Raw genomic sequence first — 27,963 nt, forward strand, 5'->3', positions numbered from 1 at the left:
GTGAGTTCTGGGTCAAGATTCCAGTCTTACTGTCTTTAAGGTTGAAGGTAATAAAACCGTTGTGTTAGCCAGTCGCCTGCTGTCAGTAACAACTTTAGTTTTGTTGCTCCAACGTGTTTTTGACTGTTTGCGCTGTTCCCTGGTGTCTCGTGTGTTTCTAGGTGTCCAGTTTGCTGCGCAGCTCCATGCTGGGTTTGGATTCAGCTCCTCTGTGGCTCCAGCAGAAATGTCAGGTTCTGTGTTCCAGAGGCCGCTCTCCGTGTGTCTCTCTGTACTTGTGTCACGGCGCTCTGGCTATGCTGAGTTGGAAGGGTGCCCTCCCAGGGCCGCAGTGGGAACGGCTGCTATTGCTGGTCCCAGAGACGCTGCTGGACTTGGATGTCAGGTAGGTTTGGCTTTGTTGTCTCTTAACATGTTAAAACATCCATCTTTAATCCTTCCTGAAGATGTTTTCGTGTCTTCTGTAGTGTGAAGGAGTCCAGTACAGCGATGGTGGTGGCTCGAGTTTTGACCCTGTGGAGTGGTGCTGCTCTGGACTGTCTCAAGGGAGACACTCGTCTTCTTCCCCCCAGCCTCCAGACGTCCCTCAGCCTGGGCTCTGAGCTGCAGCGACGCCTGCTGGAGCACATTTACTCCCACTGGGAACATCCCCTAGACGGTGTTCGCCATCAGACTCGCTTCCTGTTCCGCAACCTCCTCCTCCTCCATCAGCGCAGCAACCCTAGCGTTCCCGACCCGGCCAAGGATCCTCACATCATAGAGCTTACCGCCAGTCTGCTGGGACTAGAGTGGCACATGAGGGGCAAGTACGGCTCTTTGGGCTGCCTGGTGGAGCTCTACGGGGCGGAGCACCTGCTCCACATGCAGCCCCAGCTGCCTTTGAGTCTCCTGAGCTTGATGGACGACCAGACCCTGGCTCCTTACGCCAGCGACCTGCTGGAGAAGCTGTTCATCAGCCACAAGGCGCAGCTTGAGAGCTCCTCGGTAAAGACGGAGGACTGGATGGAGCGTTGGCACCAAACATGGGTATCCCCGCTGCTGCACACGCTTTGCCTCACAAGACCAGACCAGACGACTTACATACTGGACTACTTCCTGCCCAAGCTGCTTCGCTGCAACCCCTCAAGTCTGGCACAGATGGTGGAGGCCCTCCAGAGTGCACCACCCTGCAGAGCAGGTTAACTACGTGCCGTTAACTCGGTCTATAAAGTCTAGAACGATGTGAAACTGCTTTTTCCAACCCTACCAGGTCCTTCAGGCAGCCGAGGGGCCGAGGGAGCCTTGATGACGTGCCTACGAGCAGCGAGATCCCAAGGAGTTCTAGCATCCTCAGATCTGTGGGGCGGACTGGTGCCGATCTCCCTCATACAGCGAGCTCTTCTCCACAAGCACGATCAGGTGGTTTTCCCAGTTTCTTTTACTTTGGATGTTTTTTCTCTGTGCCTTCACGTCTCTGCGTCGTCTCCAGGTCAGGATTGATGGCCTGGGTTTAGTGTGTGAGAACCATCGCAGCACGGAGGTTGTGACCTCACTGGAAATGGACCTAATCCATCACTTTCTCCCACCAAACCTGAGCAGTCAGTCCCCGGGAATCAGAGAGCAGACAGTCAGCCTGTTGAAGAAGGTGATTTCTGCTCAGCGAGTCAGCAGATCTGACAGGAAGCACAGCGGTAATGACTTCTATTGCTCTGCTTCAGTTACTCTGCAGAGTGAGAGACAGCACTCAGCTGCTGCAGAAGAGGGGCCTTCAAGAGCGAGACCTCGAGCAGAAGGAGAAGGACCAACAGGTTCTGCGTCAGTACAAGGTACAGCACACAAATGGAGAACCTCCATGTTGGATCAGCTGATCCGGAAACTTCTTCTGAGTGTTTTGTTTCTGCAGGAGTTCCTGCGTCGGCTCTGTGCGAGTCTGCTGGAGGTGCTGCTTCCTGGAGCTTCTTTCTCAAAGTGCCTCATGTCCCTGAAGCTGCTGGGTCTGCTGGGTCAGCTCTTTACCTTCACCTCTGGTACCTCAGCTGCTCTCTAACGCTGAACGTAGAAGACCAACGGCCCGGTTTACTCTCAACCTGCCGCAGCGTTCACTCTGGTCTCTTGTGTTCCCAGGACCTGATGTGTTTGCTCTTGGTGAGATCGTGACCCCGGCACATGCTCAGAACGTCCTCTACTGCGTGGCCAGCAACTTTCTGGAGGTCAAACAACTGGCCACATCCTTACTGCAGCAGCTTCCTCCATCAGCCGTTGGACTCCAGGTCAGTGGGACGATGATCTGACATCAGCACTCTCGTTACAAGCGTCCAACCTTAAATCAGATCAAATTGTAATGATAAACTAAGATGAAGCTGTGTCCACTTTCATGGATTTTGTTTCCAGAGCTGCTGATCCTCAGTGCGGCGTGTTTTGCTGGTCTGGAGTCCTGTATGTTTTGTGCATCCGGACTTTCAGTGTAAATATTTTGTTTTGTGTTTGCAGGTTCCAGAGAGGATGCAGAGCGTCCTCCAGGCTGCTCTGGATCTCAGCACCAGCACTAAACCCTTCGACAGCGTTACAGCCGCTCACCTCCTCAACCTGCTGCTCCGCCAGCCAGCGCTGAACCAGGCTCTGCTGCTGTGCGCTCAGAACCAGAGACTGGACCTTCAGATCTCCTCCCCACCGGCCCAAGCGTCAGAGTCGCTCCTCTTAGAGCTCAACACTCTGGATGGTAGAGTCCACTCGTTTCCTACCCTCAGCGCCGGTGTGTGAGTGCAGTTTAACGGTTCCGTGTTTCTGTCCTCAGTGGTTCGGTTCTTGCTGCTCTGTCTGCAGTCAGAAGTGTCCCGAGCAGAGTCGTCTCTTTTGCAGGCAGCTGCTTCCTTTCCTCTCTATGGCAGAGCGTACTGCATCACCGCTGTGCTGCAGCATCTGGACACCCAGTGAGATGGGTCTTTGCTTTAATGGTCACCTGCTGCTGCTGTTTGTGTTACATGCAGGATCTGAGCAGTTCATCTCTGTGCTTTTAGGAGCTTGAGTCAGACTGAGCGCTGGAGAGGCCTGGTGTCAGAACTGATCGCCGTGTGCTACAGAATGTCTAACGTGGTGTCTCCTGTGGTCCAGAGCTCTTCTCCAGAGGGTCTCATCCCCATGGATACCGACTCAGGTATTTTCGTTCTCCTTCACTGTCCTGAGAGGAAGATGCTTCAGTACACAGTGGAGCTGGAAAACTAGTAAATCATTTATGGGGATTATTTTTTTTATGAATGCGCGTCACACACGGCTTGAAACTACGTTTTTGTATCGTGTTGAGAATTGGTCAGATCTTGGAAGTAACTAAGTTTGTTTACATTTAGATACAATTAAAGGCCAAGTTCACCGAGAAATTATTTTTTTTTTAATTGATTAGAGTATTTCATGCAGGCTGAACATGAAAATAGTCTCCTACACCTTTCTCCTACGTTAGCCACCGATAAAAAAATAGACGATGAAACTCTGGGATTAGAAGAAGGCCCTCAGATCTACGTCACACTGTCACTTCACATTCATGGACTCGCCCATCTTGGTGCGTGGCAGGAAAAGCTGTTGAGCCCATCTTAGCTAGTAGATGCTAACCGTTAGTATTAGCAACTCCACCTCACAGCAGAATTCCTCCTGTTACATTAAGGCCTGTCAGCAAAACCTCAAACATGGGTGACCTTAAATAAATCAACCAGCGTTGCTGGTTTAAGGTGTTATTTGTGTTTTGAACAGAGACTTCTGCAAGTCTGAAGAAGATCCTGCAGGAGATTCAGCCCAGAGACACCAATGAGTTCTTCACCAGTTCTAGAGAGTTGGACACACACCGAGGAGATGACCCGACCACACACACACCGTCTGTCAACACTGGTAAGTACAACGCTGCTGCCGTCTGTTTAACACATCTTCATGTATCCTCTCAGTTATTGCGATGTGTGTGGGTGGGTGTGTGCACGCGTGTGTGCGTGCGTGTGTGTGTGTGCAGGCAGAGAAGACTACAGAGTGACGGCTCAGATGGTGCTGGTGTGCTGCTGGCGGAGCATGAAGGAAGTGGCCATGCTGCTTGCTCACCTGTGCCAGAGCCTGCCGGTTGTCTACGCCGATGAAGACGCACGTCCTGGACTCATCACAGAGGAACAGGTGAGATGCCGGCATAGGTACACACTCCTCCCATCGCAGCTTTACGGTGGTGTCCCTGTCTCTAAGGCAGTGGTTCCCAACCTTTTTTTGACTCGTGGAGCCGTTTTCTCGTACCACCAGTACCCCCTTAGTCAAACGTTTTGACGAGTCCCCAAAAGTAGAACGTACAACCATTATTAAACGTAAATAATTTCATTAAATCTCCTTAACGCTGAACCAGGTCTCACATCCCTGGTGAATTCTTTAACTTTAACAATCACCATGCAGGGTCCAGAAAAATTAAGCTCCATGTGGAAACTTTCTGGAGCTCTGCATCCGCACCACAGCAGGTGTAAATGCTCAGATTGAACTCCATGATTTCTGATCCATGTGAAACTGAACTACATCCATTCATTTGGTGTGAACGAGGCTTTATTTTCTCTCTCAGTAGCAGCTGGAGCCCTGCGCTGGTTTTTCCTTCATAATGCTTCTTAGCCCTGGTCCTCAGCATCCCCGTCCTACAAGTTTAGGTGTTCCCCTGCTGCCACACACCTGATCTAAATGAATGAGTGATTAACAGGTTTCTGCAGCACTTGATGTCATCCTGAGAATGTAAATCAGGTGGGCTGAAGCAGAGACATGGAAAACATGCAGGACTTGATAAAAGCTGGCTTATTATTCATTTGGGTAGGAAAGGGCCACATGACTTAAAAACTATATATCACAATATATTCTTTTTGTCTGTTCATTTATGTCAACATTCTCACATACCAGGTGAATTATAGCAGAACAAACACTCCTAAAATGATTAAAGAACACTTAATATTCAAAACGTATTATTAAAATAATAATTTCTGTTAGTTTTATGTTGTTATGATTCATTCTCCAAACAATGCAACACAAAAATCCTCAAAATGAATAAAGGTATTTAAATAAAATACAAGCTAAATGCGATGAAAAGACTAAATTATAGTTTGAAATAAAGTGAAAGATGTAAAAACAGAAATAACGTTTCTTCCTGCTTTCCTGACTCTCTGATCAGACAGTCTGGGGTCATTAGAGGTCAGACCCACGGTGCCGCATGGAGAGAGAGACGGGGAGAGAGGAGCTGCACAGCCTGTTGTTAATGAGAGAAACCGCTGCGGATGGACATTTGTTCCAACTAACTCACTGGAGATGTCCGAATGTTTGGAAGTGTGTCTGTTTATCGTGTGTTTAAAAAAGCAGCATTTAAGATGATTAGTGTTGACAAGCAATTAACGCAGATACGAGTTTACTGTCGCCAGAATTATTTTCTGATGAGGCCTTTCCGTCACACATCACACTCCAGAAACTCCAATTAGGTCCATATAACCAACATTACCGGCTTCAATTCAAGTTTATTTATAAAGCGCCAAATCACGACAAGAGTCGTCTCAAGGACCTTTACATAGTAAACATTCCAACACAGGTCAGTTCATTAAGCCAATCAGAAAAAAGTTTCTTACATAAGGAACCCAGCAGGCAGCATCGAGTCACTGACTAGTGTCAGAGTCTTTACAGCAGTCCTCATACTAAGCAAGCATGCATCTGAGTCCACGCGCTCCGTGCTGCAGCGGCCTCTGGTCCAACACTGATGCAGCTTGAAAAAAAATCATGCACAGTTGCGATTGGCCTAAACTGATTACTCGTAATATAATATCAACCATATATTACTGTGCATTACTTTATTAGAATATTCATTAAGCATAACACATCCCAGCCCAATGTGTTTTTGTCTTTGTCTTCTAAAAGCTCTGCATTGGTTCTTCTGTAAAAGCAAACGCCTCTTGTTTTTTCGGTCTCACTTACTGAGCGTCTGCGTTAAGAATCAAAAGGGTCCGGATACAGATGAGCAGAGCTCACTAAGGAGCAGACTGTCAAAGCCCGACTAAAGATAGTTGTTATGGACTGTTAGATGTGCGCCCTTTAGGTCAAATTACTAAGTTAAACCACGGGGGGGGGGGGGGGGGGAGGAGAGAGAGAGAGAGAGAGAGAGAGAGACTTCACAATTAGCATCCCCTCTTGTTAGCGCCGCTCTCATTCGGGCCGCTGCCCTGCTGCTTTAACAGACGACACACCTCATTTTCCTCCTTTTTCACTGCATTCTTTCTGAATCCCTCCTAACATGGAAACTGCGCTGCAGACAACTGGATACACAAGCACACACACAAAAACCACACGAGCACACGTCTGAGTGGTTCAACATGTCTGTAATAACAACTACCAGACACATCTTGTGTGTGTGTGTGTGTGGAGGGTCGGGTTTGTGCTCACTGGTCATCCACCCACCCTCTGTTTCCTCTCCAGGGAAACCAGTTAAGCGACCCGTTACCTCCTCAACTAGTACGTCATTTCTGACTATTGGCTCATTTAGACTTTGGTCAGCTCGGCCTGGGTCGAAGGGGGACAGCCCGCACCCGCGCGGCCATGTTGGAATGTGGATGTGGGCAGCACATAGGCAGGCTCTGCTAAAGTGGCGTGGAGAAGCCCGTGGTGTTCTTCCTAAGCACCAAAAGTTAGTTAGCAAAAGCGGACGTGAGCAGCGTTACTTTTGGAGAGACCCTGGCATGAAACACACGGCTTCCTAACTCTCTTACTAAGCCGTCTTTGCCGACCAGAGCTGCAGTCAGAGAAGACGTTTACCCCACCTCATCCAGACTGTCTGTGAATCACGCGTGCAGGAAGCTGCCGCTGGCTGATTCTACAGTAGTAGGCACACGTAAGAGTGACATAACTTGAGCCGGCCATTCGGTCCGTAGGTGGGTGTGTATGGTCTGCTCAGCACGAAACGTACCGCAGGGAAGCGGGGCCGATAAAGAAGTCTGCTCCCCATGAGCTGCGTATGGATAACACCGATGTAAAGGTGTTGATCCCACCCAGCCCAGACCGAGCTGATCGTTGTGTAAAAAGAATGATGATGGCGGCAGAGGAGTTAAGTGCACGCCCTGTAACCAGAGGGTTGCAGGTTCGATAACTTTCTGTCAGAGTTGTTGTGTCCTTGGGCAAGACACTTAACTCGCCTTGCCTGCTGGTGGCGGTTGGAGAGACTGTGTTCGGCAGCCTCGAGTCTGTCATTGGCCCCAGGGCACCCGTGGCTACGTTAGCTCATCACCAGCGTGTGTGTGTTTTAATTCATGCTTTATGTTGTTTTGCTTCAGGGCCGTGCCACCCCTCCCCGTGCCCTCTGTGCCACCCCTAACAAAGTTGGGGCCTGACTGCGTCTCTGGTGGTGGTGATCCCACAGTCTTAATGACAGGGAGCCGGAGTTCTGCGCTCGCCTCGCCCTGCCAACCTCACCTGCAATGCAGTCATTAGTGTACGCTCTGCCACAGTGTGTGTGTGTATGTGTGTGTGTACTCAGAATACTTTTGCTAGCACTGCATGGTTTTACCGATGGTGACTATTTTGCGGATGTTTCCTCCTTATTTGAGCGCGCCTGTCATGGTACCAACATCCTGCCATCACTCCGAACCGAGTCTGTTCTGGAGCCCAGGTTCTTTTTTTTATGTTGTTTTTGATTTCTGATTTTTTTTACCGACAGACAAAATATCTAGAGTTAAAATAAAGAAACAGACTGATGCTGCGACGCGTTCGTTAGGATCCCCGGGAGGTCACTGCCTCATGCACCTGCTGGTAATAACGGCGACACACATCCAGGGCGTGTGGTGACTTTTTAAAGTAACTCTGACTTTAGTTCTCATTAGGACACATCCCACTCCTCTACAGGGCTTTATGTGGGTAGTTTACTGCTGGGATCACGTGTAATGACTCTTTCCTTTCTGCTCTGTGACCTTTTAGGCATGCTACATATTCTGTTTTAGGTTTCAAGCTCACATCCTCTCCTGTTGTAATCAACTTTAATAGATAAGCCAAAAACCAAATGACTAACTAGCTTTGGAGTCGTTGGATAAGTGATATTATCCAGAATGTTCTACTTTTAAAGGACCTCTCCTGCAGGCGTTTGTGATCCTCTGTCTGTTACAGGTGGAGGGGGTCGGCCTGTACTTGCGCCAGAATCTCCTGCAGTCCCGGCACCGCGGCGCCTTTGAACTGGCCTATGTGGGCTTTGTTTGTCTCACGGACATGCTGTGCAGGTGTGTGTGTGTTTGAAAGGTAACACTGCTGCTCAGCTTTGGGTGTTCGAGCCTCTGTCACAGCGTTGAGTGTTGGCCTGCCTTCTAATTAGGAAGTGGGAAAGTTCCTGCGGTGTCGTGTCTCAGATGGGCTGTAATTACACCGCCAGTGGAGCGTTGCAGATCTTCGTCGTGTGGTGCTGTCAGGATGCCCAACTGAGATCCGGGAGCAGCTCTCACTGTTGTTCCTACAAAAGAACAAAGATTTTAGAGATTTTCTAACTGGTTTGAACCTTTTCCAGGGGAGCTTTGAAGACCTGAGATTAATGTTAATTCGTAAAATAATACAAGTTTAATTTAAAACTCTTGAATTAGATTAGATGAATTAGTCTAACTTGATTCCTAAATCAGGAAATTGTTTCTGTGGCGTCCTATAAACACTAAATGGTAAATGGTCTGTATACAATCCCCCAAGGCGCTTCACAACACAGTCACATCCTGGTGGTGATGAGCTACGATGTAGCCACAGCTGCCCTGGGGCGATGCCTGCCCAACACAGGCACCTCCAGTCCCTCCGAACACCACCAGCAGGCAAGGCGAGTTAAGTGTCTTGCCCAAGAACACAACAGCAGCATTCTCTGGTCAGAGCTGGGATCGAACCTGCAACCTTCCGATTACTGGACAACCCGCTCTCCCTCCTGAGCTACTGCTGTACAAATGTGAATAAAAACCATCCATCTGTTTTCTGTAGGTGTGTTTAGGTCAGAAATCATTTGATTCTGTTAGTCGTCTCAGAAAGTCCCCATTTGTGATGTCATAATAAGGGAAATTGGCATAGAACGCCCCCACCACCACCTGTTGACGCCAGAGGAACAGCGGCTCTACTCCGAGCCCCTCACTTCATAGCAGCCAATCGGGATGAGTGGGTGTGTCCAGAAGCTGGTTTTCCTAAAGTGACAGAGCCCTGAAACTGCTCATTCTGGAAGGTCCTAAAACCATCAAGAGTAAAACTGCTGAAAGCTGCTGGGATCTATTAGCTTATAAAATTTTAACTCCTACTTTTTCGTCATGTGCCTTTTTTTTTTAAATGTTTTTTAAGGAGTGGAAGCCGGGCCCTGCAGCAGCTTCCTGCCCAGTGGTTGTCCCAGGTTCTGGAAGAGGTGAAGTCCAGCGACCCGTCGTCGACGCTGTGTGCTACACGACGCAGCGCCGGAATACCTTTCTACATCCAGGTGTGGTACCATGTTATATAAACCTAACCATGCAGTGTAATGGCACACGGAGTAAGGGCCCATAGTGTCCCATTTAATAATTAAATATCTCAATTAGGGCTGCAACAACGAATCGATAAATTTGATGAAAATCGATTACTAAAAGCGTTGGCAACGAATTGCATCATCGATTCATTGTGTCGCACAACTCTCCCAAAAGCGCCCTTCCCGCCCGCCGTTGCGCGCAGAGCAAGTCAGATCAGCGCGAGGGAGAGCCGGCAGATCAGCGCAAGGTTCGCGCTGCTGCGAACCGGTTCCGCCCAAGGCCGGATTAACTGGGTAATTGCCCAGGGCCCACAAACTCTAAAGGGCCCAGGGCACGAGCACAATACTGTATCTATAATTTCCCGCTTTATGAGGACTATGGTGACCGTATGTTCCGTTTTCCCCGGACATGTCCACTTTTCACTCTCTGTCCGGGCGTCCGGACTGGGGGTTCTTGTATTGATGAAAATGTCCGGCTTTTCATCCAGGAGCAGGGATCGAATTATGGGGGAGCTGTATATCCTACACATCCAGGGGAACCGGAAAAAAGTTTTCTATATTATATCATTTTTGGACTCTTTTGAGCAGAGAGCGGCACAGCGCATTGTTGCGCAGCGATCCAGGCAGCTGCTTCCAGCGCACGGTCCATTCTCCAAGTGGCGCAACCAAAAAACTATAATTAACACACGATCGTTCATGTCTGCACATGTTCTCTATTTTCTGTCTTATTTGTGCCTGAAGCGCGCTACTGCGGAGCTCATCACCTGTGCTGTGGTGATGTCACCTCACGCAGCATCGAAAACGCGCTCTGCGCTTTGTGGTCAGGAGATCCCTTTGATCTGCTCAAAAGTAACTGATGAGGTGAAAAAGTAAGAATCCAGGCAACAGAATTTCTGGAGAATTAAGAGGAGATGCAGGAAGATGAGAGACAGACAGGACAGGAAAATAGTTAAATAAAAACAAGAAAACAAAACAAAGTGTTGAAAAGTAAAATGTAGGTAGATTTATCTCCACTACACGTTTTTACCAGTAAAAAACAATAAGTTATACACATGTCATATTTATACATCTGATACAATTCAGATCACCTTCAAAACTCAGTCACACACCCAGGGCCGTTTCAAGACATTTTGGGGGCCAAGGCAAAATGCCCCCCCCCCCCCCCCCCCCCCCAAAAATAACTGGGCTCCCCAGAAGCCTCTGTGTAATTCATACCCTCTCCAGGAGTATTAGTTATACAGTGTTTATAAAAGCCCCTCAGACATTACTGACATGTTCTATTATTATCAGATGAAAAACTAAATTATCAGACATGCTGTCTCATCTGCTGCTTTTCTAAACTTGCAAAAAGTAACAAAATTTGAAAGCCACTATTTGTGGATTCTCTGAAAGTTTCCATGGAGTGTGGGACAACTTATTTTTTCATTGATCCTATCGTCTAATTTCACATCTGAAACAAGCATTCTTAATAATCTGTGCACAGGAAACGTACCAATGCTGTAGTAAAACAAAAGGTATAATTTATTATTAATAAAACCTTGTTGCAGCACTAAAGCAGAAAAATGAGATTTTACATTAAATATGCAAAATATTTACAAATGAATTGTTTTAGAGCCCTTTAATTGGCAGAATCTGATATTAATTTAGTTCTTACAAAAAATGGGTCCCAACGTGGTTTGTGTGGCGTTGCCATAGTGTGACGTCATAGGCACAGATCCCCTGTCCTCTTGTTTGGAAATGGAAATATGATCACCCTATATTAAATATGATCACCCTACATTAAACAAACTGTCCACCCGGGCTTTTGCGCTGCACAGAGACGCTTCGCTGCCTATGACTGAACGTCAGTTGAGAGTCAGTCTCATGCAGACTGACCAATGAAGAGAGGGCCTCAAGTTAAGACCCTCTCCTCATTGGTCAGTCCACACGAGGTGGGTCAAAGGTTACTCTGGGCGGGTTACATGTTGTCAGGCATTCAAGTATTGAGTATATTTACTGCATATTACAGTAAAATATTCTGAATGGGACCACATTATGGTGATCCTCGGGTCGTGATGATGGAGCCCTTGAATATTGTTGCCCAGGGTACAACAAAGTGTTAATCTGGCCCTGGTTCCGCCGTCACATTCCCGCCGAAACTGGTTGATCACACCGGGGCCAGACTACTAGCATGTGGTTTTACAACCACAATGTCCTCGGAAGCAAAAACGCTTTTAAAAGGGAGGGAGGAGTCCTAACTGTTGCTGCAGGCGTGTTGTGTGAGAGTGCAGTTATATACTGGTTAATATATTTTTGGGTTCAGTTGCTTTCATGTGGCCTAATGTGAGTCTATTTGGGATCATTGGAATGATCAGCAGCATTTCTTGATGTGACTTTATGGCAGTTGCCCAGGGCATCATCGCAAGGAGGATGGCATTTATTTACTTTTATTTGGTATTTTTTCAGTCATTTTTGGAAATAGTGATCAATTTTGATTAATTCACAGCCAATGTTTAATTACATTTAAAAATTAGTTGTTTGACATCCCCAGTTATAATAAATGTCAACAGATGAGATCAAACAAAACAGATGAGAATTGCCCTTAAGCTGTTTAACTTGGACCAAGCATTTTAGGTCCCAGATAGATGTAGTTTAGGGTCTCTGTCTATGCACCTTATAAGACAATTTAGTTGATGGCATGTTGTTTTTCTGCTATTGAACTGTTTTCTAATAATGTTGTGTTAAATAAAGTGAAGGAAGGAGAGAAATAACGTTTCCCTAGCAGTTTTAAAAAATTTCCCCATGTAATCCGATTAATCGATTAATCGTGTCGAGACCCCATCCGATTCATCGATTATCCAAATAATCGTTTGTTGCAGCCCTAGTCTCAATTCAATTTAAACTCTGTAGATCAACATCTTCAGAGAGCTGCAGAAGACTTGGATCATAACAAAGATCTGACTTCACTGCCTCTCCAAACCACCTTAGTCCTTCCATACAGATGCTTTAGACCTGGCTTTAAAGTATTTTACTAAAACGATTTTGGTGTGAGATGAGAATACCGCTTTGTACTTGGTTTGTCGTCTGGACTCAAACCCGGACCCCAGATTCCTCAGTGGTTACTTCTCAGCAGCTGTTCCAACATAAACGACATGCCTCTACTGCTCTCCAGATGCAGCAAGAAGCTGTGTTTGCTTAGTGCTCTAGAGAATCAGCGGTTTTGGTAAGGACGACGTGTGCTGTGTCAGCACTCTTCTGGTTCACCAACTGCCGCCGAAAGGAGCGTCAGATGTGATGCTTTTGTTCTGCCTCTGTCTCCTCCATCCCAGATGCTAACGTGCAACAAGACTGACGAGGTCAAAGGCTCTTCCTGTTCTTAGAGAACTCTCACCAGTTCTCCTGTCCCACAGGCTCTGCTCTCCTCTGAGCCCAAGTCATCCAGTTGCAGTCTGTTGAAGATGACCATGAGTCAGCTGATTGCTCTGGCCACGCCCTCTGCTGACAGGACCACTGACAGCTCCACCGTTCATCAGGTTAGACCTCTTCATGCGTGCCTTAAGCGTACATGTGATGCCCGCTACACACGAGCAGAGGATACTTTCTCCTTGGTGTCTGACTATGATCGCTCGATCTGCACCAATAGGTCCACGCCCTGAACATCCTGAGGGCTCTGTACAGGGACACACGTCTGGGAGAGAACGTCATTCCGTTTGTTGCAGATGGGATGCAGGCGGCTGTACTGGGTTTCACTTCTCCTGTCTGGGCGGTGGGTCTCAATCTGCTGTTTTCCACCTCATAAATAAGTCCTTCAACATTACTGTTGTCATAACAGTATGATTTAGTAAAGGGATGTTTCTGTAATATTTCAGAGATCAGCATTAGCTAAACAAACAGTCTCACGCCAAACTGTGGAGGTTTAAAAAACAAGTCACATGTTAGTTTAATGCGAGCGAAACCAGAAGTTAGCCACTAATTTGTAATCATCTAGATAAGTTTGCTCTTACAGGTGTTTGCCTCATGCTTCGACCTCGTCTCTTTTCCAGGTGAGGAACTCCTCCACTCTTCTCTTCAGCACGTTGATCACAAGGATCTTTGGTGTGAAGAGAGGCAAGGATGAGCAATCGAAGAAGAACAGGTCTGCTGCTTTAACATGTTTTTACAATGCTCATAAGATCCACTAAGTCACATTTTATCCATGTAGAGACAGGAACAGTGAACTAATTCATAAAGGAAGCAGTTTAAAATAAATGTTTAGGATGTTTTAAAGAAGGCCACTGGGGGGCGCTGTTGTAACGCATCCGAACTGACCTGAAAACTGGTGCTGGATTTTTCAGATTCAGGTTCAAGGTTTCTTCCATCCACAGTCGGGAAGTTTGACCTAAAATGACAAAATGGTGCAAAACATGAATGTTTATGATATTATCAGATTATTGTGAATAATCTGCAGCTGGTATGAAACGTTTAGAAAATTTTAATATCACCGCTACTGCGTGCAAATCATCAGATCATTCATTCAGTTAAGGAAAAGATTTTTGCATTGATGTATTAATATCAAGAACACTTAGTTCCCATTCATGTAACATTTAACACAGTTTGACACTCATACATTTGTCTTTAGAACCAGTATTATGGATCCTAGAGTCGGTGGCGGAGACCTTAGATGATCAGCTGTAGGGTGATGCGTCTCTTGGGTCAAGTGTCAGTTGGACCTTAGACAAACCTAAAGAACACGTCAACTTTTGGAAGATTACAAGAATGTCTGGCTCCTTGGCAGTAAAACATTAAGAAAAAAAGGTGAAGGTTTGAACATTTTGTGCAGAACTGTTTATCTAAAAGCTGCAGGGATTTCTCAGTCTTTAACATAATGTCACATTTAACTATATATATATATATATATATATATATATATATATATATATACATATATATCAGGGATTAAAGTTCTCCGTCGTGGCGACAGAAATCTGTCAGCTGGAATAATCAGAAAAAAGTTCCGTCAAAATATCTTTCGCTCGCTCTCTCCAGTTGCTAATTGAAACGTGCACCGGTGTTGTTGAAACACGTTTCTCCGCTTTTCAATTCAATTCAATTCAAAAATACTTTATTAATCCCAGAGGGAAATTGATTGCTGTAGTAGCTCAGAATAATAATAATAATCAAGTCATCAAAGAGTTGTTGTATATTACAATGGCTGTTGGCAGGAAGGATCTCCAGTAGCGGTCAGTGTTGCAGCCAAACTGAAGAAGCCTCTGACTGAAGACACTCTTCCGTTGTCGGACAGTCTTGTGAAGAGAATGCTCAGGGTTGTCCATCATTTTCTTGATTCTCTGGAGAATCCTTCTTTGCATTATCTCCTCCAGCGGTTCCGAAACTGCCGAAACTCTGGCTGAGTCCTTGAAAGGGCTTGGAGTTCCTCCATCTTGTTGGCCAGTGATCTCACATTGCCCATTATGATCGATGGAAGAGATGGTTTGAATTTCCTCTTTCTCTGTCTCCGTTTTGCTCCCGCTCTGCACCCACGCTTCTTGCATTTTAGCTCATTTGGGATTTGTGGCTTCAGTTGAGGTATTATTTCAGCCTTTCCCATGTTAATCAGCTGCTCCCGATTGTAAACCAGCTTGTTGCCATGGTTACGCATCATAACATATGCTCAAAAAGTGAAAAAAGCTAAAAAAAATAGCAGTAAAAATCCTCCAAGCTTCACAGCACCAGAAACAGAAAAGTAAAGTGTCCAAAAAAATACAGTTTTTCTTGAGAAACTAGAAGAAAAAATGTCCAAGAAAAGGCAAAACTTACATATAGTCAACAGAGCTACTCCAACATGCAGCCACCCAGAGCAGCGCAGTTCCGGAGGAATATTTTTTCGGCGTTTTAAGTTTAAAGACGGCGATTAAGACGCCGTTAAATAACCAAACGTGCTCAAAAGTGGGCGAATTGTGATCCCTAAGGCTTGCGATATTCTGCACCGCCTAAAATGCAAGAACGCGTGTGCTCATTGCTCGTTCCCACGGTGCACACAAACACAAGGACCCCCTACCCCCACCCCAGAGTACCTCAATACTTATCATCTTAGCATCTTTTTTACCACAGAGAAATCTCAATACCCACACTTTTAAACACTGTGTGTGTGTGTGTGTGTGTGTGTGTGTGTGTGTGTGTGTGTGTGTGTGTGTGTGTGTGTGTGTGTGTGTGTGTGTGAGTGAACGGGATGTTCCAAATTTTTCAGAAACAAGAATCCTGACCTTAAAATGAACCAAAACCCGAATAGTGGCTGCATGTAAACAATGTGAGCCGTATATATAAGTGAATCTTGTATTTACATTTAAGTGAACAAGTAGAACTGCTTCTTTGGTTTGTGACAGGGTCGTTGTACGTTTGGTTCCTTCCTCTCCCTCCTCCTCTCTGACCTGTATCCCACTCCCCCATCTAGCTGCTTCAAACCAGCCTCTGAGCTTCATCCTCCCACAGACTAGACCAAGAAGAGCCTCTCATTAGGGGAAGCATGCACATACTTTCATAGCATTCCACGTTGTGTATTTGCACATTTCATTAGTGTTTTCTGTGCTCATTTCTCATATTTAATCATCCTCACACACTTGCATCCTTCACTTCATTGAGACGAAGGTTTTCCTTCCCCAACAGCACCTCAGACCGGCTTCGGGGAGCATGCGTGTGGTTTTCCTGTTGTCCAAATTCTGTGCCAGTTGTGAATAAAACTAGCATGTGTCAGTCTTGTGATCAAACGTTTTGGCAGACCAAACCTCTTTCCTTTAGGGTTGACTTGATTTAGACGGAGATATATAAAAACTTTATTGAGCCTCATGCTGAATGGCGGTTTTAGCAGCAAGACTGCCAGGGTTAAATATAAAGTTTGCCTTTTTTTTTACATTTTTGTACGGTCATGGGAAAATAGATTGCACCCCCCTTTTTTTTTTTTTTTACTAGGTTTGTAATTCAAATCTAACCTTAAAGGTGAATTTCCCTGAGAAACGTATAGTACTTGTTTTTTTTATATGAATGGTCATGCTAAGTTTCTTCTGCACGCCGAGCCTTAAAATAGTCGTCTATCAATTTTCCTGCATCAGCCGCCAATAGAAAATAGACAATGAAACGCTCGGGTTAGAAAAAAACACACGGATCTACATCACACTGTATATTAGCATTCACTGACTCACTCACTTTTGCTCACGACGGAGAAGGCTGTTATTGGTTTAGCACCCAGGAGAGAGCAGAGCTTATCTCAAGTAGTAGAAGCTAACCGTTAGCATTAGCAACTCCACAGCATGGCAGAACTCCTTCATGCTGAGTTATTATTGGAAATTAAACATCAACGTTATAGAGCAAACAGAGGCAGCGGAAGAGTCACGTTGCTGTTAGCCAATCAGATTCAAGATGTCTGAATATCATGAAGATTAATGGGCAAGTCTCCAAATTTGTCATTTTCTGCTCCCAGCTCTTCTGAACAACTAACCCTAACCTTAACCCTACTAGAGACCACATCAAATGAGTCTGTTCTGATTTTAAATGTTGTAGAAAAATGCACAACAGATTCAAGTGCGTTGTTGTTCAAGAATAGGAAGCCAAAATGGAAAAGCTGTGCATTAAAAACCAAGTCCACCCTTCATTCTTCTACCACTTTCATGCTCTGGAGCATATAGGTGCGTGTTAACGGAATGTGAAAATTCCTTTCTCTGCTACGTTTGTCTGCAGGATGACTGGTCGAGAGTTTTTCACTCGTTTTCCGGCTCTCTATCCATTCCTCCTGAACCAACTGGAGCAGGCTGCTGCCACGGTGGAAAGGTGAGGTGGTTTTCATACCGACTCATTTCCTCAAGCAATGTTTTTCCCTTTAAAAAGAAAACTAGAACATCCCTTGAGGAAATGAGTCGGTTTAGTTTATTTACCAATACAGCTTGTGTTGAGTTTCCATATGTGCCTCCTCTTTATCGCTTGTTTGGCTGATGGATTGTTTGCCCAAACCTCAGGACTTTACGGCCCAATAAAGTAAACGTCTTGTTAAGATTTACTTTTGTTTTCCTGCAGCAGACGGTTGAGTCCGCCGAGGTTCATTGGCCTTATCTCTGTCAGCGCAGCCCAAAGCTCTCGTTTTAAAAGCTTTAGTGCTCCAGCTGCTCCCCCGACAGCCTTATCTTGTTATGGATCCAATTAATTAAAATCTCTTGCAGACCAAGTCTTTCGCAATTCCCCTCGCTCCCTTCGACCCTTGTTAAAACATTTGAAAATTTCCCACGGAACCAGACCTCGGATGTCTGCTTGGCGTGTTGCTTCATCACACAGCTGGACTTGCCCCACCATTCTGTAGGTACAGGGCTGCTGTTTGTGCATTTAAACATGAAACTAGGTCGAGATGTAGCATGAGTTAAAGGAGTTAGATTTGGAAATGTGTGATGATGCACACACAAACTAATGTACACTTACTGACCACTTTATTAGGTACACATTGCATCTTATACCTCCAGAAATATCTCAACAGTATTCAGGTAGGCTGTAGTGTTTAAAGCAGGCTCAGGTGGTACTAAAAGGTCCAAAGTGGGCCAAGAACGCCCACCACCATCTACAGCAGCAGCCTGAGGGCAGGATGGATCAAAGTTTTCATGATGCCAGGTTCTGACCCAGCAGTTGAAATCCAGGCTCATCAGACCAGGAAAGGCTTTCCCGTTTCTTCTGGTCCAGTTCTGTGTGACTTGTAGCCTCAGGTTCCTGTTCGTAGCTGACAGGAGAAAGACCTGGTGTGGTCTTCTGCTGCTGGAGTCCATCTGGAGCAGCTGGTGTGGTTCTCTAAACCTTGATAGGAACCATTCTGACCATTTTCTGTAAACCCAAGATAGTTGTGGGTTCAGATCCCAGCAGATCAGACCAAAATGACTGGTACCAACAACCATGTCACGTTCAGCCTCCCTCCACTCACTCTTCTTTTACCTTTGATGCTCTGTGTGAACTTCAGTGAGTCGTCTACACCACATCGAGGTGTCTGAATCCTTTGGCTTTGACTATCCGAATGGCTGATTATACTTGTGTTAAAAATATTAAAGTTTTCAGAAATCTATTGGGAGAAACACCTTATTCCTCCGACAAAATCCCACACCAGTCAAAGTTGGTGTTGAGTCTGTTACCTGGAGCAGCTGTGTGTTGATGCCGTGGGCTTTCAGTAGGCTTACCTCCAAAACCAACATAGACAAGTTTGAGTTTTGATTCTTTCTGTTTGGATGTTTACCTAAGCTAAGCTAAATGGCTGCTATCATTTATTCTTCCTTTGTAACTTTTACCAAGTCAGAGAAACACACCGTCCCTAAAGTTGTATTGGTCACACTTGAATGGTTGTTTGTCCTTAGTGACAGCGGTCGGGTCAAGCTCCACCCCAGCCTGTTCCTGCTGCTGCTGGTGCTCAGTCGCCTCTACCCTTCTCCCATGGACGGGTCCTCGTCTCCTCTGGGGCTCGCTCCTTTCATACCTTTTATCATGAGGTATGTATGGGTGCCCTAACTCTCACACAATCAGTGGTTGATCAAACTAGATGGATCTGGATTTTTGTTCTTTTGTGGAACGCAATAATCTGTCTTGGTCTCTGCGTAGAGAAAAGTTGAACCGTTGTCTCATGTTCTTCACGGTTAACACAACCTGAAATGCAGGAAACGTGTCTGGGACTGTCACAGACTTGCAAATCACATTCACGAGAAACGTGGGTTTAGAGGTGCCGATCACACGAAGAGGTGGAGGAGGATGAGGGACAAATTCGCCCATGTTATAAAGTCTCTGAAATACATTAAAATGGTGTAAACACAACAGTAAATACGCCATCGAGGACTGGATACGTGACTGTAATGGTGGCAGGATTGCCCAGAATAGCGCTACGCCCTCTGTTGTCCTGGCGAGGAATCGATTTGCAACACTCCCCAGATGACGGTGAGGTCCGAGAGTAAAATGTCTCTGCCAGTGCGTGTGCGTCTCTCCCTCGCGGAGCTGATGGAGAGAGGAGTTTTCCTCTCTACTGTCGCTACATGCTTGTTTATAAGGGTTGCTGTAAAGTCTCCGCCAGTGACTCAATGCAGTCTGCAGGGTTTCCTTACAGAGGGAACCTTTTCCTAATCGGCATAATGAATTGAACTCAGTGCACCGATAGGTTCGGTTGTAATGTTTACTTAGTGAATATTTGAGTAACGTAATTATTGTCTTATTCCTAACTTTATTTGAACAGTGGACAGGATCGCCCCCTCCCCAACACAAAAACGACTTTGCTCAGATTTTGATTGTGTCATTTAATTTAAAGTTTTGAGCGATATTTTCTAAATAAATGTTTAAAACAAGTTGGTGATAGTAAAGCTGGAGTTGCTAAAGTCATGATAGAGCAGCTTCACCAGCATTTATCAGCGTGAGCTTGCTGGTTATGTTGCTAACACCTGCTGACAGGTGAAGGGACAGAGTCCAGGTGTAATATCTTGTCCCGGGCTCCGGCTAGCCTGTTGGCTCTCACGTGGGGCTTGAACAGGGTCATGACTGCCTGGTAAAGCTCACCTATGGGGTTCCAAATGCATAAAAACCACCTCTTCAGTGACCCTGAGTTACAGAAAACGGACTGTTTAACAGTAAAGTCATTATGCGAACTCCCGTGTAAGTATAGTTGTAGTTTTGGCTGCACGAGTTCCTGTCAGAGAAAGAATGCAGCTTGCATATGAAGCCCCGTCCTAGCTTCTTTGGTTTCAGTCTTTGTCTTTTAACAACCTCCTCACCCCCAGTGACAACAGGGTTCATCAAACTTCTCCGATGAGGTCATTGCCTTTCAAAGCTGGACCTCCCTCATCCTCCTTCCTCCTCTCTTTGTGGTTTGAGTTAGAACCTCCTGCATGCTTTTCTTTTATTAGGATTATACTTAAATGTTTCCTCCTCCATCACAGTGCATTTATTTTCTTGTTTTTTTTTTATTTACATATAAAATTTAGATTCTGAGAAGTGTGTTTGTAGGTGTTCTCTCACATATCCTTTTTAGCGAAGGCCCAGAAACTTTCAAAAAGACACTACTATTACAACCGGGTGTGCATGTCATACCTATCAGGGTATCTGCAGGTCCTTAAAAAGTCTTAAATTTGCTTTTCCAAATATAAGGCCTTAAAAATCCTTAAAAATGACAAATAATCCTTAAATAGTTTCCAAAGGTCTTAAATTACCAAAGACCCAATAAACAAGATTCTTTTATTTCTATAAAATTTTCGTGAATTTCTTGTTAGTCTTCAGCATTTTTTGTGTGCGATGTTGGCGTAAGCGGAACCGTACGCATTCGGTTGGTTGTGAAAGGGGGCTATTTTTAGATGAGCATGCTAGTGGGAGTTTGCGCCATGGGGAAGTGCAACATTAATGGTAACTGGATGGCTAATCCCACGTTCACGACGTGGTTAGCACCGGTTCCAGGCAATAGCTGGAAATTATAACTTAAATTTAATTTAAATAAATAGCTTAAATTTGGTCAAAGCAGCCTTAAGAAAGGTCTTAAAAAGTCTTAAATTAGGCTCCGATAAACCTGCAGATACCCTGCCTATGAAGGGTTGTTAACACAAGGATGGAAAATAAATGGCCTCACATGCTTTCGTTCTTTTTAAACACAGAAACAGTTTTGTTTACCTGTTTTGTAGCTACAAAACAGGTAAACAAAACTGTTTCTGTGTTTAAAAAGAACGAAAGCATGGAATTAGAAAGACACAGCAAGAACACACCTAAGATGTTCAAAATGGCCTCACAGTGACCCTAGAAACGTTCAAAAGTCACCTCTTCCTACATCTAATATCCATAAGTTGCTATCAGAGGTCACTACAGGTGCTGTCTTCTGCAGAAATCAGCTGACTGCACTTACTACCTCGATATGTTGTTTTTAAACCTATTCTGTAGAACTTCAATTCAAAATTAGTCTGATTTTTGTTCAGTTTATTCAAAATATTATCGTGAACATTGAGTTTTTCTGTCTTTAGAAGAAAGACACCAGTGATTTTATCCACGTCTGCTCGGTAACAGAAACCGTGACTCTCACTGTATCGTAACAGTGCAGACGTTCGTGTTCCACAGATGCAGCCGCTCCGCCGTCTGTCGGACCAGAGAAATGGCAGCTCGGGCTTTAGTCCCCTTTGTGCTGGTCACCCAGGTCGCCTCGGTCGTCCTTTCCTTGCTGCAGGAACTCCCTGCAGAACCAGGACCCCAAGTCCAGCATAACCAGGTCCACGGTACTTTACTGCAGGTCAGTGTCATGCTGTTGTGTTTCCAGTGCACAAAAATAAACACGATGAATGTTATTTTGCTATTTTTGAATGTGTTCTCCTTTTCTAATGTGTTAATCAGCCCCGTGTCATTTTAAAGACTTAAGTGAACAGCAAAGTCTGTGTCAGAGTTTGCCCAGACACGGCGGTTTTAGCAGAGTCGGTGTTTAGTTCTGACAAACAGATCTAAAGAGTTTGCTCGTAACATCAACATGTGCAGTGAAAAAATGACCGGGGGAGTTTTCCTGCTTTTTATTGAACACAAGTGACGGGTTGGAGAGGAATACGGTGGGCGTGGTGGAAATCTGTACTGGAGGGTCAGCACGTGTTCTTGTTGGGATGAGACGAAGCGCCGGTGGTTAGATAGCAGTCTCCAGGGAGGTCTGTTGCTGGATGGAGGGGTGAATAGTGGACAGGATGTGGGCTTCCTAACAATTTGGATGAAATTTCAAGATTAAGATGTTATTTCAGTTTCCTCGTGGCTCCACAGATCTTCTTCCTTCCACCCTCTTCACCATCTGTTTTCCGTCTTTTTCAACATGTGGAAATCCTACTTTTTATATATTTCAAAAGTCAATAAAACATCAAGTTATGTTGTGGCCAGTGATGTCTATGATGGTAATCAGGCATTGTTTTAGTTGGCACGCTGTGGTGTGTCCAGACGTAGGGCTAGCATCCTTGTAAGGACCCTTCCTGGCCCACATGGACCGAGTCCTTCCTTGACTGCTAAGACTGGAGCAGGTGTGAATTTGGACGGTCTAGCCTTCAGATTTATCCCCACCTTTGCCTCGTGTATGTATGTTCCGTGTGTCTTGTCATCGAGCAACGGTGACGTTACTAAACTAACGTTGAAACCAAACCTAACAGCAACACACGAAGATCTACCGGCCCGCCATGCAAGATTGTTTTCCTTATTATTTTAGAAAAAATTAATATTTAAAAAAACAAACATGCAAATGAAGAGGCTACTTTTTTTCAGCTTTTATTTTTGTACCGCCATATATTTAATATCTTGTTAAACTTTAATCCTCTCCTGCCTCGTCCATCGTTGTTTCAAGAACAAACGTCTCTCATTTGGCTCTCAGTGAATCCTGGGATAGGGTGGACCAGTAAGGAAACACCAGTCACTCGTTGAAATTCAGGGAAGATGAGAAGATTCTTCAGATTTGGACAGGCTTTGTCACTTCACTCTGATGTAATCAGCCCTAAAAGGTTTGGACACAGCAAATATTAATGAATTTAGCTTAAATTTCTGAAGCATCCATAATGAAATAACAGTTATTCTTCTTCACTCAACCACAGAAATGACAATGCAACCCAAAGTTGCTTTAATAAGATGCTAAGGGCACTCTGAAGATAGACTGGTTCTCTATCTGCTACATGTGTTTGCATTAGCCATCTATGATTTGAAAATCCTGACAGATCTACGTCACACTGTCACTTAACATTCATGGACTCACCCATCTTGATTCACGACGGGGAACGCTGTTGTTGGTTTTTGCGTCCAGGAAACAGCAGAGAATGTTTCGGCTAGTAGAAGCTAACCATTAGCATTAGCAACTCCACCACTCAGCATAACTCCTCCAGGCTTGTGTTATTTGTGGAGATAAAACATCAACGTTGCAGAGCCGAGTCAGTGGTAGAGTCGTGTTGCTGTTAGCCAATCAGAAGAGAGATGTCAGAATATCAGGAAGTAAGACTCCAAATCCGTCGGTCTGCTGCTCCCCTCTCCTCGGCTAACTTCCTGAAACAGGAACATCACAGCATTTTCCCCCCAGAGATCGACTGACTGGACATTCATCTATTCTAGAGACCACTGCTGATGGGTAGAAAAACTAGTGGACTGAAGGTCATTTGCTTCAGGCGTACTGAAGCAAAGTAACAGGTAAAGTTGGTCAGCCTAAACGCTGGAGCTGATGTGTTGGTTACTGCATTTGTGACTTATCGTCACTTGTTTTGGAGCTCAGATTGTTTTTGTTTGTGCTGTAAAGAGAAAGAGAATGTTGTCTGATTTTTTTATTGGGATCAGTTTTTCTTACCTGGGCACATCTACAATTACTTAGCCCGTGAATTATGATTGATGTGTTTTACTGGATGGTGTGGTGGACAGCAGGGCAATCATTTGCACTTGCACTGACTGTGTGTGTGTGTGCGTGTGTGTGTACATGCTTGCTGTAGTGTGTGGTCAGGCTGTGGCTGTGGGAGGAACGGCAGGGCAGCCTGATAACAGAGTTTGACGGGAGCTAACATCCACCACCACTATTTTTACTGGTTCCAAAAGCGGAGTGCAACACGCACGAAGAAATCACACGAACAAGTACTTCGTTGCCTCGCTAGACGGAGAACGTGTTTGATATTTGCCACATTTAGTGCAGTTTTTAGAACGACACAAGGTTTGGTTTTCATAGTTAGCCTCGGTGTTTCAGTGGTTACTGACGTATAACTACAAGCATTTTCAAAGCTTCAGTGGTTTTTCGTGGAGTTTTTCATTAAATTCATGGTGAGAGGTCATTTCTTCAGTGTTGGTCTTTCCCCTTCCTCTTCAGGTTATGACCAGTGAAGCACATTTTTATTAGCAATGTTTGGAATCTGGGTTTTTTTTATTGCTTAAAGGCACGGCAGAGGATGTTTCTGAATTTCAGGAAAGAGCCGCCCTCCCCACGTTTTGAAAAAATGTGCATGAGAGAGAACGCCCAGTTATCCTCGTGTACGCTCTGTTTACAAGTAGCTGCCGGCTATGCAGCACACGCTCACTCGAGAAGAGATTTGGGGTTTTTTCCTGGTACTGTATTCTAAATATTGGGAATACTTCCCCTTAAAATCAGCATTTAAGTTAAAAATCACAATGTGCGTTGATGGCTACTCCTGCAGGAAAACAGAGGGCATGTTTATGCTAAACGATATGAACTGACTGGGAAAATAAAACACTTTAATGACTTTTGTTACTTTATTTATCAAAGTGCCAACAGATTCTGCAAATCCTTCATGTTACTTCTTACTTTTCATTTGCAGTTGGCATGATAATTTTTTATTATTCACCAGGAATAATCGGTGTCATTATTGAGTCATTTGCAACCAAAGTGCTGCTAGTTCCCATTCACTCCATTTTTGATGGCAGGCAAAAGCAAACGGACTGCTGCCGGATCAGGAGAATTACTGCACTGGTTACAAAAGCTTTTTGCTCGCTTATCTAACTGTGGGAAATACGGTAATAGACAAATTTTCACTTTGAGGTAGAATATTCCTTTAATGTGTTTCTTCAGGTTAGATGTTGAGTCTTTGGGCGCAGCTAGCAAGTTGTTTTGGGGGGGGGGGGGGGGGGGGGCTGCTGTTTGGATTGCTGGCTGTAATGCACATAATACACAAGCTTGCAATATAAAGCAGGACAACACCTGTCCCCCTCCAGCTCGGCTGTGTGACTGCACTAACCTGTCCTGTGGGACCCTCATGTCCATGCTGTCTCTGGAGGAGCAGATAGGAGACAAGATCTCCTGTAACTTAAAATGAACCAAAGCTTCCTCCCAGTTCCTCTTTAAGCTGAATTTAACATCAGTTTATCATCATGAAACAAAATAATAAAGTGGAACAAGAACTTCTATCTTCTATTTCTCTCTCCTTTTAACTTCTCTGTGTCCCTAAATTAAAGAGACAGATGATTACGCTGCAGCTGCCGTCAATCTCCCCCGCTCCCTCCCCAAGACCGGATCTCCCGGCATCACAACACTCGGTCTGACTGAGCGCTTCCAGTAGAAATAATAATTAAATTATGAAATTAATAATGCGTGTTTGGAGCATCGGTTTGGAGGAGCGTCCTCTCTCTCTCTCTCTCTCTCTCTCTCTCTCTCTCTCTCAGTCGCTGATTGAGCGAGTGGAGCGCGCAGCGCGACAACCCGCTCAATTAACATGATTCACGGCCCAAATCCAACAGAACCGATCGGGATGATTCGGTTCGGTCTCGGGTTACAACTCCAGCGCTCAGCCCTGCAGAACCACATAAAGGACCAAAGTTTCCTACCCGGTAAATGTGGAGAACACCGCTCTGACAGGTCTGGATGCTACGCTGGTGCCGCCGTTTAAATAACACAACCACATTCCACTATAACTGATTATGGTGCTCTTCTATGATGCAGAATCGTTTATGCCCGCATCTCATGCATCGATTATTTGATTATTTTCCTCAGCTCTGTCTATCCTACACCTCCCGGTCGGCCGTCGGGGGTGGGGGGTGCAAGCAGGGTTTGGGGTCCACAAAGAGAGTGTGTAGTGCCGCCAATTGAGTATTACTGGTATTATGAAAGTAACTGTATTCTAAATACCATGTTGAAAAATAGTAACTGTAACTGAATACAGTTGCTCATCTTTAGTATTCTAAATACTGTATTCATGTATTTAGTTACTCCCAACATTGTTAACCACTATAGGTTTATTCTCTGATCAGAATCCAACAGTTCTTCCCTGGAAAGTTAGAATATAGTCGTAGATAACTTCTTCTAGCAGTAATCTGAGACAAATTTCTTCAAAAATCTTGCTGAGCTTTAGCTCACCTGTCCAGCACAAAATCGGCAACAGCGAGGTAGAATGAATGGATGAAGGCGTAACGCTCTACACGTAAACAGAATGTGCAGGAAGTGAAAACTAACCCAGGAGTGAGCACGTATGACGTCGGCCTTGTGTGAAACCTTCACCAGGATAGTTGACTGTTATGTAGACCAGTGGCTCAGATGATCCACCTGGAAGAGCAAGATCCTCAGCTACACCTTTAACGTTAGAGGGATGTTGTGCAAAGAACTTTATGACAGTTTTGTGTCGACCATAGAATTATAATAACTTGTTTAGAATAAAGTAAATTTTTGTTTTTCTAATTAAACTTTATTCAGCCTGATAAAAACTAATCTGAAATCAAGACCTCTTTCAGAAGGCTGATGACCCCTTTGATTTGACGGGGTGGGGTGTCCCAGTACTTTGGGCAAAATTGTTTATTATAAGTTTTCTTCTAACCCATTTAATTCCGTTCAGTTGCAGGAGCTTATCTTTGGTCTCATTAGGTGCGAGGCAGGGTCACCTGTTCATCTGAGGACCCCTACAGACACACCAGGCACACGACCACACGTTTTACACCAAATTAGCTGGAGAAACCCCCTAAAGGAACTGGAAGAGACATGCTATATGCAGAACTGCTCCGGCTGAATTGAAACTAGGGGCTGTTGTCCTGTGCTGTGTTCTTGCAGCAGGACTAACCAAAGCAAAGATCTGATAGAAGCCCAATCAAATCCGTAAAATAGAGCAGAACGCCCACTATTAAAGAAGCTAAGCTAAATAAAGCCAAGCTGAATCCATTTGCTTCCATCTTAATGTTTCCCATTTATTCAAGCATGGTCCATCCCAGTGTCTCCTCCTGCATGGGATGTCCTTCTGCAATCAGCTTTTGGGAGGAAGAACAGGGAGGGCAGCCTAGTGAACGAGACCAAATTCTTAAATAGCATATTTTTTTTAGTCTTGCTTGCCAGGCTACAGGGAGGGAGCATTTCATATAAATATTTTGGTTTTCACCATGCTGAGGGTGGACTGAGTGTTCACCTACAGGGATTTTCAGCCCAGTGATGAGGTGTGTGGAGTGCTGTTAGAGAGTGAGTGAGCTCCAGAGCTAGCGCTGGTCATGGTCACAGTTCAGCTATATCCTGGAAACTGTGGCCCTGAACACAAAGCCTGCTAACAGGCTTTCCAGTATGGCGTTAAATTTTGACCTTTATATCCTGCCGACTGATTCAGACCACAGGAACCAAGCTACAGGTGTGAAAACACAACAAATGAGTGGATTTTGCAGATGTTGGGCTGCAGCCCCGACACATCAGCTACACGTTGCTCCTTGTTGCAGTCAAAACTGTTAGCAAAATATCTCATGAGCTACTCAAATAATTTTAATAAAGCTTTCAGCAAATAATTATTACACATTCCTCTATAAATGTTTAACCTTGGAAACACCTTAATTCAAGATGGCCGCCGCAAAGCCTATCAATATTTGCAAACGCTAAAATGGCTACAAGTGTTGTGCAGGAGGCTAGCGAGGCTTTTCTGGTGCGGTCTAATCATATTCACTCAAAGATGACATCAAAACGTCAAAGACAAAATACTTCCCGGATGTGTTTTTCATCTATGGTTTAGGAACGCCAAGACTGTTTCAAGTGTGACGGGAATCGCATGTAAATATTCAGTATTTAGTTTGGGAAGCGGCTCCACCTCCTGCTTCTTGTTGCTGGAAAAGTCATCAGT

General features: G+C 44.9%; 1 protein-coding gene across 1 annotated transcript in view; it reads left to right on the plus strand.

Moving 5' to 3' along the window:
- thada (THADA armadillo repeat containing) overlaps positions 1-27,963 on the plus strand; it is a 57,806-nt gene that overhangs the window by 6,152 nt on the left and 23,691 nt on the right. Inside the window, exons 10-29 of the mRNA XM_015944102.3 lie at positions 162-385; positions 468-1,177; positions 1,250-1,398; positions 1,469-1,624; positions 1,698-1,805; positions 1,883-2,006; positions 2,104-2,249; positions 2,470-2,698; positions 2,774-2,909; positions 2,997-3,133; positions 3,721-3,855; positions 3,971-4,125; positions 8,110-8,219; positions 9,298-9,430; positions 12,844-12,966; positions 13,077-13,199; positions 13,477-13,568; positions 17,144-17,233; positions 18,787-18,918; positions 21,506-21,674. Of these exons, the coding sequence (XP_015799588.3) occupies positions 162-385; positions 468-1,177; positions 1,250-1,398; positions 1,469-1,624; positions 1,698-1,805; positions 1,883-2,006; positions 2,104-2,249; positions 2,470-2,698; positions 2,774-2,909; positions 2,997-3,133; positions 3,721-3,855; positions 3,971-4,125; positions 8,110-8,219; positions 9,298-9,430; positions 12,844-12,966; positions 13,077-13,199; positions 13,477-13,568; positions 17,144-17,233; positions 18,787-18,918; positions 21,506-21,674 (3,381 nt within the window). The remainder of the gene's footprint in view (positions 1-161; positions 386-467; positions 1,178-1,249; positions 1,399-1,468; positions 1,625-1,697; positions 1,806-1,882; positions 2,007-2,103; positions 2,250-2,469; positions 2,699-2,773; positions 2,910-2,996; positions 3,134-3,720; positions 3,856-3,970; positions 4,126-8,109; positions 8,220-9,297; positions 9,431-12,843; positions 12,967-13,076; positions 13,200-13,476; positions 13,569-17,143; positions 17,234-18,786; positions 18,919-21,505; positions 21,675-27,963) is intronic.

This window comes from Nothobranchius furzeri, chromosome 12 (assembly GCF_043380555.1).
Source record: "Nothobranchius furzeri strain GRZ-AD chromosome 12, NfurGRZ-RIMD1, whole genome shotgun sequence".
In the NCBI taxonomy this organism is placed as follows: domain Eukaryota; kingdom Metazoa; phylum Chordata; class Actinopteri; order Cyprinodontiformes; family Nothobranchiidae; genus Nothobranchius; species Nothobranchius furzeri.